Source organism: Acomys russatus, chromosome 8, assembly GCF_903995435.1.
Source record: "Acomys russatus chromosome 8, mAcoRus1.1, whole genome shotgun sequence".
In the NCBI taxonomy this organism is placed as follows: Eukaryota; Metazoa; Chordata; class Mammalia; order Rodentia; family Muridae; genus Acomys; species Acomys russatus.
The window spans coordinates 10,739,720-10,752,064 of record NC_067144.1 but is presented as its reverse complement, the minus strand read 5'-3'; the positions used below and the strand labels follow the sequence as shown (position 1 = coordinate 10,752,064).

Here is a 12,345-nt window from a genome sequence, read left to right as displayed (position 1 = left end):
CTTTATCCCCTCGGGCAAGTAGACTCAAGACTCAATAGCCAACCAAGCAACTGTTGGTCCTGGAGGTTGTAAATACAGCCCTCTACTCCCTACCCTAGGTCGGCATGTCTTCCTGTTGGCACGGACCACATGTCATGGTGGCTGGCAGAACATGACTGAGAAGCTCTGTGCATTTTGGAGCTTATTCACCTGCAGGGTGCATCTCCAGGATTGTATATACAAAGGAGACAGAGGGTTATGACATGAATGGCAAGCAGGACACGGAAGGGGGGGGATCAAATTTTCAGCTGGTACTTCCGTTCATGGTTGAAACGTGAGCTGTAATGGAGTAGCTTCCCCAACCGTGAAAGGAGAACTCTGAGGAAGGATTAAGTTTTAGACAATTTAGGGGCTTCCTGATTGAAAAGGCAGAAAAAAGCCAAGACATACTCCATCGAGGGAGGGAGAAATTAGAAACACCCCAGTCCCACAAACTTTAAGAATATCACGTGGGTTAATCTGCACATTCTCTAACTTTCCTTGTGGCATCTGCTACTCAAATGAGAAAAGAAAAGGAAGGATCAGGCAGGATGATGCCAGAATGTGTGATGATCCATAAACTCCAGTCTCCTGGATGAACAAAGCCGATTGCGGACCCAGTACCATTGATAACAGTGGTTCTCAACTTCCCAGTGCTGTGACCCTATAACACAGTTCCTCATGTTGTGCTGACCCGTAGCCATAGAATTATTTTTGTTGCTACTTCATTCCTGTAATTTTGCTACTGTTATAAACTGTAATGTAAATATCTGCTACGTAACCCCTGTGAATGGGTCATTCGACCCCCCCAAAAGGGCTGTGACCCACAAACTGAGAACCACTTCTCTGTAAGCTAAAGGTAGAGGTACCTTCTTGAGAGTCAAACTTGCCAAAATGCCAAAGGACTGGCCAAGCTCTAAAAACTGCTTTTCAATAAAACAATGATATTTAGAGGGATTTCCCCAAACAGTAAATTATTTAATAAATATGCACACCACTATAGATGGCATCCTTTGGTAAAGACATGTGAAAACCAGCTCTGTCTGTTTCCTTCCTTTATATGCAACTGTTGTTCATGTTAATGCTGCACTGTGATATAGACCAAGACGTGAGATGAACGTTATATTTTTATCGTGGGGCCCCACAGGCATGGCCGGTCTTTGTCATGGCCTGCAATACATATCATTTCCCTTTGAGTATGGGCCTCACCAGGGTGGCCACGTGCTCCCTGTGCAGCTCAGGAAAAGAGCAGAACTGTAATTCTCCTGCTCCAGCCAAGTGAGCTGCTGTGGTTACAGGCTTGCACCACCATTCCTGAGTCTTTTTACTTTTTACTTTGGGGGAGAGGGGCAGGGATGGATACACAAGCATTGGAAAAGTTGTAGCTAGAGGACATGGAAAGCTGGTTTCCCCAACATTTGAAATCAGAATCTCATTGCACTAACTCTGGATCCTGACTTTTTGATGGGGAAGAACATTATTTATATATATATATATATATATATATATATATATATATATATATATATCCAACAACTTATGATCTATGCATAGACTCTACATGCATTAACACATTGGCCTTAGGAAATGATGTTTATTATCTTAAATTGTTACATTGTATTTTGTTAATCACTTCTTCACAAGTTTTTATCTTTTACAGAACACCCTGGAAACTATCCATGTTCTAGGGTTGTGGTACTTCTTGTTGTCATAGCACTTTCCATTTTCCTGGAACTGCACACAAAGTACCTCCCAGGAGTATGAGCAGTCAAGGACAAACAGGCTGAAATCAGTTGGCACTGGACTGAACAGATACATTTGGTTGCCAGACTAGGCAAGACTTTTGCCTTGACTATCATCCATACTCGGGATGAGTGTTAAATATTCAAAGCTGACTTTTTTTCCACCCCCCTCGTTGGATAAATAAGATATGAACTTGGAAGAGGGAAAACTCTCAGGACATGGTGACGACCACCCTGGGGCCAGGGGTGAGACTCCTTACCGTCCAGGTGGCCGACTTGGCAGTGCTTGATTGCTGGAAGGACACATCGAAGCTGTGTGGGCCCGGGTAATCTGTGTTGGAGGGAATGGCAGGGGATGGAGAGAGAGCATCGAAGGTGGAGCTGGGCTGTGCATAGGGTGAGGGCGCTGTCACGCTGTTCTGGGCGTGGTCCGTATTGTAGGGGCTGGTGGATGAGGAGCCGTTCTGAATCTGCTGGTCCATGCTGTTCAGGAGCCCCAGGTTTGTGTACTGTGGCTGCGGAGACACCCAGATACCGCAACGTTTTTCACGTAAACAATAATTCGTTGCTTAAACAAACAAACAAACAAGCAAGCAAGCAAGCAGCATCATTTGGTGCGCTTTGTGCAAAATTGGTCATGAGGTCCCAAACACTTCATGTACCAAGTAAAGCCAGATATCTGTGGTACAAGGCAACACCCAGTGCAGCTGCGTGAGTGTTGGAAAATAGAATATATGCTTACTCAAAACAGGCACAAGATACCCAGGGCACAGTGCTGCTTAGAAATTATTTTAAATAAATGCTGCCTGTATTACTGTTTACACACACATATATACACTTTCTCTCTCTCTCTCTCTCTCTCTCTTTCTCTCTCTCTGTCTCTCTCACACACACACACATAAACACACATATACTCTAACACACACATGCACATACACACACATACTCTTTCACACACACACACACACACAGGCACACGCACATGCACAAAGGCCTAGATCTCCTGTTGCTGCAATATGTACAAGGAAAGAGACAATCTGATACATTTATGGGAGTTGAGTATCAAATTGTTGTCCATAGAGAACAATTGCTTTTAGCATTAAGTCTAACTTTATGTGACAGTCCACCACTCTGAGGACGAGTCTGAAATGACTCGGTGGGTGGGCAGCATGATCAGGGGGAGTTCACCGCACGCTTTATTTTCTGAGATGGGACTTGGCTGTGTTTCTCAGATTAGACTCCAAGTCTCGACTTAAGCCGCCCTTCTCCTTTGCCTCATCCTCCTGGTTAGCTGGGACTCCCAGGCCAGAGCCACCGTTGTCAGCTTTACCACGTGTCCTGAAAGGTAGCCTGGTAGAATATTATCCAGGTCTGATTTTAAGGATCTGTATCATTCATCCTCTTTGTAGCTGTTTTCTTCAGAGTAAAAGATATGGAGCTAAGTGACATACCACCTAGCTGGTGACACAATTTTGTGGTGGAGCCAGGCAGTGGTGGCGCACACCTTTAATCCCAGCATTTTGGAGGCAGAAGCAGGTGGACCTCTGAGTTGGAGATCAGCCTGGTCTACAGAGTATAAGGAGATCCAGGGCTGCCCAGAGAAACCCCGCCTTGAAAAACAAACAAACAAACAAAAATTATGGCTGACACAATTCAGAAGTACTTTAGGTCCCGTAGCTCCAACTGACAGGTGTAGTCCCTTGTATGAAGAAGCCCTGCACAGAGCTAGTTTCCACTGAGATATGGAGGGAAGTCATTAAAATCTTCCCATTTACCTGCAAACTAACGCCAGAGAGGGAAAGTGACATGCCCAGCCCTGCCCACCAGACAGAAGTCAGCTGACCGTGGCAGCTTTCCCCTAACCCACGCCATACTGAGCCTGTTTCCAGATGGGTCACCAGCTTATGGTTTGGTGTCTGTTGGATGAAACATTTTGACCTGTGGAAGTCTTGCTTTCTCTTTCAGCTAATGAGGGCGAAGAAAGTCACCCCTGCTGGTACATATTTTAAAAAGGAGGCAAGGAGGCTGTTTTGTTTTGTTTTGTTTTGTTTTTCAATATAATCCAAGGAAGACCTAGGCTGTGGAAAATCATGAAGAACCACCCCACCCCCGAAAAGAAAAAAAGATTGAAAAAGAAATAAGAAAAAAAAAATAAGGGCTTGAATTTTGCTTCCTATTTTAAACTTCAAGTTTAATAACATGATTTTATCTGACTTAATTCCATCACAGGGGGAGATAAATGGACCCAGTCATTCCATTCAGTCCAGAGAGCATCTGTCCGAATGCCCACAGCAGCACACCCAGCCCATTACATTCACGCGGTCACATTCCTCTGCTGAATGCCACCTCCCATTTGCTCTGTAAATAACTATTAATCTATTTACACTTATCCCATGCTGACAAGAGCAGCTGCCTGTCTTCTCTCCCTCCCAACTCCTAACGTTCCTACCCCTCGCCTATGGACCCTTCATCTTCCACCTCCCTTCCAGACAGGTGTGGCTAATCTACAGGTAGACACACACCTTGGGGAGAAAAAAAAAATAATGCGGCAGGTACAAATGTGTCTACACCCTGCTGAGCTAAAGCTCTTAGGTATCAAGCCGGAGGCCACAGTTTGGGAAGGGGATTGAAGAAATTTTATTTGTGTTTGGATAAGGGTCAGTAGAGGAAGCACTCCTGAGCGTCCAGTAGGAATCAGATAATGCTGGCTAGGGCGCGTGCTTCCCCACAGTGCGACAATTAGGGAGGCAGTGGTCCCTGACAAAAGGACAAAGAAGCTAGCTGAACACTTTCTCGAAGGCAGTAAAATGACTGCTGGCCCGCCTCTCCCTCCCCTTCCAGCCAAGCAGCAGAAACATCAACTAATTGTGGGGCTTGGATGAGAACAAAGAAACACCGGCCCTTTGAATTCGCACTCCCCCCTCCAATACATATAAAGAAAAAAGTTGGGGGCCAAGTTTTAAAAGCCAGTAAGCAAACACATCAATTCTCCAAGGACTGAAGACAAAGCAAAAGTCCATTTACAGAGGCATCTCAAAGGCAGGCCCTTGCCCTTGCTGCAAAGCTGAACATACTCGACACACAAGAAGACAAAACTGTCTTCCAAAACTCAGAGAGTGCGGTGACTACTTCTAATGCCATGTTCTTAAGTTCTATGCAGTTCAGTAAAAGCTTAGACTTGAAACAGCATGATTTATTCCTACTAAGTCCTCCTCTCTCTCTCTCTCTCTCTCTCTCTCTCTCTCTCTCTCTCTCTCTCTCTCTCTCTCTCTCTCTCTCTCTCTCTGGATACATATAGATCTAGAGTTCTCAGTACTTTGTAAACTTCATTCGTGATCTAGCAATAGAAAGTGGGAAATCATTTCAATTTAAATTCTTGCCAAATTGTGCTTTAAAAAAAAAACAAATCCAAGTAATATACACAATTGTCTCATTTTTTTAAAAGTTATGAATTTAACACTTCTAGTTGTAGGCTTAGATGACAACAAAGAAACAATTTTTAAGTTTTTTTCTAGTGTCTATAAAGAGAAATGAACAAACAAGTACCACAGTAAGAGCGTATATGTAGAAGTCCTGCTTGGACACGTTTCTTAGTTTGTTAGAAGTCAGTAAATCAAAAGCCACAGGAACAGCTCTACAGAAGTTAATTTTGAAATATGTACTACTTAAATGGAGTTCTCACTTGCTTATTTCTTTGTTTGGAGGAATGCCCGAATATATTGACTGAACAAGGCTAAGCCAACCATTACTCAGAATTGCAAGTGTTCCTCAGACAAGACAGAAAACTAACACTTAATGCAAGATAAAAATTCAGGGCCTCTTCATCCATTGTTAAGCATTGTTTGTTTTTCGAGACAGGCTTTCTCTGGGTAGCCTTGGCTGTCCTGAACTTGCTTTGTAGACCAGGCTGGCCTTGAACTCATAGAGATCTGCTTGCCTCTGCCTCCCGAGTGCTGGGATTACAGGTGTGTGCCACAGCCCCAGGCATATTAAGCATTTTTACTATCTGATATCAGAAAGTTCATCGGTGCCCAGTGGCATTCTGAAGATGCTCCCTGTAGATCTCAAAAGGGGTGCCTTGAGTTAACTGTGATTAATCCTAGAATAGACCATCATTTTTTTTTTTTTTGAAGCTGGGCAGGTGATAGGAGAATCATTTCCCAGTAAAGTGAATCTGGGGGAGAGGAGGAAACAGCACCGCCCCTCCCTTACTCTTGGCAGTGCCATGAGCACACAAGAGGAAATGAGTTGTGCTGGACTGCTAATCGATTATTGATGATGACAAGGAAGAGTGTCAGAGTCTAGAATGTGACAATTGTGCATCAGACGCAAACACTGCCCTGGGAAGAACCCCACTGGGCATTTGTGTTTCTTAATGTAACAAAGAGTGTCAAGGTATTTGCAATAGCATATAGAGGACAGTCTCTCTTTAATGACAAAGCGTCCTGATCTCAGAATATCCCTAAGGTAGTCTTCACACATACACAGAAAGAATGGATGTCAATGTAATGTGCCTGGTCTGTCACGTCTGAGAGAAGAGGCAGCCTCTTCAGAAAACAGGAACACAAAATAATGGGCACAGGTTTTCTGCTACCTGTGGTATTCCTCAAATAAAAAAAGAGAGCTGATTTCCCCTGACTTTAGCCAGGTGGTTTATTTTCTGCAGAAGTGACTTGCGAATGGAACACTCTTTGACTGGGCCCCCAATATCACCCACGCTTTTCCCTGAAGCATAATTCACATTCACCACAGATTAGCTGATCTCCACACTGAAAGGAAGAAGCACACCGTGCTCGCAAAAATATACTATACTCTTGGATGTCACAGAACACCATTAGAATGCTGGGGGGGCGGGGGGGGGGACACAGATAATGGTTGTGACAGATGTGGAGATCCCCACAGCTGAAAATCTGTTGGCTTTGAGCACGAGCAAAGAACATGTACAATTGTCAGTTACCAAATAAAAACGAAGTGTTTCCTCTTTCTTCTCCTTCTGCGTAAGTTCTTCATTCTATGCTGTCAATGGACTCTGATCCATGTCGAACAAGATTTCACTTGGATGTCCAGAATTAAGGCTGCATCATAGAACACTAGATTTTTCTGTTATGATCTTTCAAAATGGCTTAAGAACATGACCCCTGTATGTTCATTTTATCTTCCTTTCCTCAGTGACCATTTTAGATTTGGAATATGTAATGGATATGAATTTTCTTCGCACGATAGTCAGTAATGTCTCGATATGTTGCTGTAAGCAGAATCTATCTTAAACCCCTAAATTTATAGCCACTTGAAGTTCAAAATTTATCACCTCCATATAAAAAAAATTAACACCAATAAAGTATCAAATCAAGTTCTTTGAACAGTGCCTTGCAAGTGGGGCTTAAGTAAAACTTGTGTGTGTAAAAAAAAAAAAAAAAAGTAAAAACAAATCTTGTCCCCAAATTTACCTGTATAAGGCAAATGTCCCAATCTGTCTGTTTTAGATATTGCTGTGTATGCTAGGGGGTTTGAGATCACATGGAAAAAAAACTTACCAACAGATTTCATTTGGAAAAAAAATATTGTTGGCTCTTGAATGACTGTTAGGTCAGGCCAGAGGATTAGACATCTCAGTACTTCTCATATTTCTGTTTGGATTTTAGAAGTGTAACAGATCTCTCAGACCTGGTGGCATGGGCTTAAGTCCTGACACTACAGCAATGCGCTCTTCCCCTGGTGATGAAGGTGAGCAAATTTGACCCCAGCTTCCCATGGGCTAAGAATGTGCATAAAACCACGAAGATGGTGGAGAATTGCCACCAGCTCTCACATCCTGGTAGCCTCTACTTTCAAAACAGGCTCACGAAAGCATCGTTTTGTCTTTCTTAAGATTTACCTGGTCAAACCCTAAAAGCAAAACAAAAAAACCTATCTTAGTGGCACGGCTAGTTTCAGCAGTGTGTATAATCTTTGGCCTCGGGCTTAATGGAGGGGGTCTTTGTAAGCCTTCTACAGCTTCCCTGGGAAAAGAAAACAGTGTCTGCATGACCTTGGCTTCATAAGGCATTCATCCCCTGCCTTACACATTAGCACTCGGCACTACATTTTCATCCAACAATATTAGCAGGGTAGTGCTTTTTAACAAACACTGCCTAAGGGAGAAATTCCTGCCATTTTTAAGTCGTCCACCACCTGTCCCACTTCAGAAAATGATGGTTTGCTGTATGCTAGAATGGAACATAATTAACTTCAAGCATTCTGTTGGAGGTCAAGAAGATATTTATAGTAGAATGCTGAGTTAGAGCAACGTCTTTCTGCCTTAAACACGTACGTACTATATGATCTTTCCTGAAAACTGTATTTTATTAAGCATAATACATCTTTTGTTTGCTACGCACTTTTTAAGTAAGTGCCTAGAAATAAAAAGTATCTATTCATTTAATGAACAAAATGTAAAGAATAAATTTAAGTGAAAACAAATCCAGAGCACAGGCAGAATATTAACTAGAGTATCTTTTCAAGAGTCTTGGAGAACCAAGAATCTGCGCCTCATGAACGATGTCCTTTAAAGTGCCATGAGCAGGAGAAACAAACATTACGTTTGCTGGTCAAGGGGACAGAGGTGTCAACAAAAGCTACACAGAGAGTTTTAAGAAGCAGAAAATGGGGGAGGACATGGATGATAAAACCCGACCTAAATTTAGGTAAAGAGAAATGTATAAAGTTCAGTTAAAGAGAATGAAGGTTTAACTCAAGGACTTTAGTAAGCACCCGCCCTGGTAATCAGGACAGAGGAATAAAAACATGAGGACTCTCAATTCTGAGACCAGATACACCAAGAAAATGTAGGCTTGATGAAAGTGGAAACATAGACCTTTAATTAATTTCATAATTCTTGATACATATTAGAGAAAGATACTCAGAGCTTCGGTCCGTTAAACTTGGCAACTACTCGATAAAATGCAGGCAAGGGTACATCTGCGGTCATTTCCTTCTATTCCACTGTCTAAGGGCATCGTCATTCTAGGGGCACCACCACTGATTTTTCTAACTCTATTTATGCATGTGGTGATGCTGGGAAAAGGCAACATGTGCTGGCGAAGATTGTCAGTGAGAGTTAGGCCGTCTACATGTAAAATATAACCCAGTGACTGCAGAGCTTAGCATCACTTCTCAGCTCATCTGCTTAATCTGTATCAAATGCCATGGCCCAAAACAGTGGGGCAACTACATTGTAGTAGAGGCACAGCTCACGGTGACATGATGCAGAAGACACTGACTGCAGTAAAATAATGATGGATGTCCAAAGGAAACCCTGAGAATGTGCTATATATTTAGCATTCATACGCAAGTTTCTCTGTGGATGGATACTAGCTATTTTTGATGTCACTGCTCCTACCGTGTCTTCAGCTTGGGCCTTATAACATGCAACAGCTTTGCACCTTTTGTCCCATGTGTCCTCATAGAGATCCACATTGTGTATTTACTTTAAAGATGAGGAAACTGGAGCTTGTGGGATTAAAAATTGCCCAAAGTCATACTGAGAGCCACCATGTAACACTGGTGGAGTGAGTCATCTCAATGGCCTCCACTCTGAACTCCTATGAAGGAAAAAAATGTCTGCCTGGAGTGGTCATCTAAAAGTTGCATTCCAGGGGGATAGTCTTCTTATGTACCTGCCCAATAAGTCATTGCCTGTTCTCAGCCTTCTTTTGCCCATACTCCCCAGAGAGCCCCAGCTCCTTGGAGCTTCCATAGGAAACACAATGCAAACCACTTCATGACACTGTTAAACTTCAACATGCTGATTCCCTTGAGAAGATCCCTACCATCTTAAAAGTGACCCCAAGAAGAGACTTGATACCCTACAAGCATACACAGGGGGAAAAGATCCCCCTCAGTCACAGTCATAGGAGAAGGGAGTAAGGGGAAAAAGGGAGGGAGGGAGGAATGGGAGGATATAAGGGATGGGATGACAATTGAGGTGCAATATGAATAAATCAATAAAATATATTAGAAAAATAAAAATAAAGAAATTTTTTAAAAAAGTGACCCCATCGTTAAGTTGGCCCAAGAGGTAGTCGTTAAATCTTCCCTTTGTCAAATAGCCCTTCCTTCAACTTTTCAAAGGTGAACTCTTGCTTCCCTTATTCAACTCTCTGTTTCTATATCCTCTGCACACCCCCTTCACTGCCCAGCCAGATGATTCCACCTTTGTGCCCCATTTTCATAACCCCACCCCTTGGCACTGCATAATTATCGTTGCAACCGAAAGTCAGTAGATAGTGTAAACATTGGTATGCTCTGCCAGGCAACGAATTCATGTGAGATCATATGTGTTGTAACATATCAGTGACAGGTCTCTACCACCTGGAGAAGTGTCTGTGGCACAGTAGATGTCAGGGATCTGCTCTTTCAATAAAACGTATAAAATCCCTCAACTACAAATCACATTCAGAAAGTCTCTCCTTTATTCTAACACAGCAGAGCAATGTTGGCTTATCCCAAAACAGCTCAGCATACAAACTGCATTCACCTCAGTGCCCATCTGTCAACTTAGCAATATAGGGCATCTTCTATAATCCCTAATGACCTTTGCTTTGTGTTTTTTTTTTTTTTTTTTCATGCTCTCGGTGGATGGGAATTATGCTTCAAGCTTCAGCATTGGTGGGAACCCATAGCAGAAGAGCCAGAATTGTCACTCACAGTGCAGTGAATAAGAGCTGGTGGCTCACACCTAGCTGGGGAGCTTACTAAGGCGCAGCCTCTACTTCCTGAAAATGAACACATACTCGCTTTTGTGCCAAGGCAGAGATTTAGTTTTCACTTGATGGTCTAGACTTTCTTTCCAGAGCATGTAGGTCAGCCATAAGAATCCACGTCTTGACAGTCACGTTATTATGTACTTCCTACTAAAGACAATTGCGGGCAAACACAGGTTCCTTTGGAAAGAAACTACTTGAAAAAAGCTTAGAGTAGCCTTTAGATTAGAATAGGTGGGCCACTGACTTGGCCTTGCCCCATCTGACTTCCACAATTTTCTGCCCAGTGAGCCGGAATTCTGTTCAGAATAATGACACAATGAACAAATGACAAATGTATGTTTTGAGGAGCCACACGACTCTTGGTTTATCAAACTGATAAACTATGTCTTGGAAATGGACTAAATTCACGACCCTCGGTCCAGACTTTGCGGTGCACACCCAGAGGCCCACAGAGCAGCCTTTACTTGCCAGGTGTATCCGGAAGCACCAAACAAGGGGTGCACTCCCGAGTCTCACTACCTTCGAGAGATGAGCAGGAGCTCACGTGTTCCCATTCGATTTTTGCTTTCTTGCCTTAGCAGTTCCAGGGATCAAAAGTGGGGTCTCTCCTGTGAGAGGCAAGTGTTCTGCTGCCCTGATCTGCCCCCACCCTCTAATTTAATGTTGCCTGTCAGCTGCCTGGTTGATTGCTACGTACCTCATTTCCTCTGAGGTAAAGCTTTCGATGCCTTTATGATACTTTGTAATTAGACCCTGTGACGTAGCCAGCACTGGGATAGGCTCTCTAACCCAGTCACTTTTAACTCCAGAACAAAACTGAGGTTAGCAGCTATGGTGAAGGCATACCTTCTTCTGAAAGGCATGTACTTCCTGCTCTCACCTTATTTACCTCCATCAAAATGTGGCACTCCATCAGCCGGCTCAACGGCGGGTGTCTTCAAGCAAAGGGCCTACTAGATGCGATCTGAGGAGTGTGCTTGCCACTCACCGGGCTCACTCACCCAGGTTAAACTCCCCACCTCGCTGGTGATGACCCAAGTACACGTAGGGGACAGACTGAATCAAGGAAACAGTGGAGAAGCAAGTAAACACTTTAACTGCGACACAAGATAAGCATCTAACCCCTCTCTTTAAAACACACACACACACACACACACACACACACACACACACACACACACACACACACACCACATACACACACGCTCCACCCTCATAGGCAATCAATCACATGAAAGTAGCATTTACTCTACCCTATTTACATGTGAAAGCACAAGCCATTTTTAAACTAGGAAACTGCCCCCCCGCTTTTTTCCCAAAAATCCTTTCTCACCACTTGAAATTTAATAGAAGTGAGCAAAACTCATACTACTGCAGGGACCCCAAAATAACCTGAATAACCTGCCAGACACCAAGGAAAATCATGTGTTTCTGTTACCTACAAACCATATCAATGACAAGGCGTGCATGCTTTTATTATTTTGCGTATCATTTAAAAATAGTCTCTCTCTCTCTCTCTCTCTCTATACACACACACACACACACACACACACACACACACACACACACACACATATATATAGGTATCAGGAACCACATTTTTATCTGAAGATACTAGTTAAAGCCAGAGCAACAGACAGCTCTCCAACTGTTCAGAAAACATCATTTAGTAGCCCTGTAGAGGACTCAAAAGTGAACATGCCATTCTCCATCCTTTCGGAAATGTCAGGCTAGAGAGAGAGCAAAGGCACGTGGTCCACACAGGTTTAGAGGCCTGGGTGGGGTGGGGTGGGGTGTCTCTTGTTAGCTGTGAGGGGTTTTGCAGGTACAGTAGCTCCCCC

The 12,345-nt window shown here is 43.3% G+C and overlaps 1 protein-coding gene across 5 annotated transcripts in view; it reads right to left on the bottom strand.

The window, feature by feature from the left end:
• The window catches only part of Tp63 (tumor protein p63), a 199,040-nt gene that overhangs the window by 69,657 nt on the left and 117,038 nt on the right, over positions 1 to 12,345 (bottom strand). For all 5 annotated transcript variants that reach the window (XM_051150793.1, XM_051150792.1, XM_051150789.1 and 2 more), the window contains exon 4: positions 2,021 to 2,275. In XM_051150793.1, coding sequence (XP_051006750.1) covers positions 2,021 to 2,275 — 255 coding nt within the window. The remainder of the gene's footprint in view (positions 1 to 2,020; positions 2,276 to 12,345) is intronic.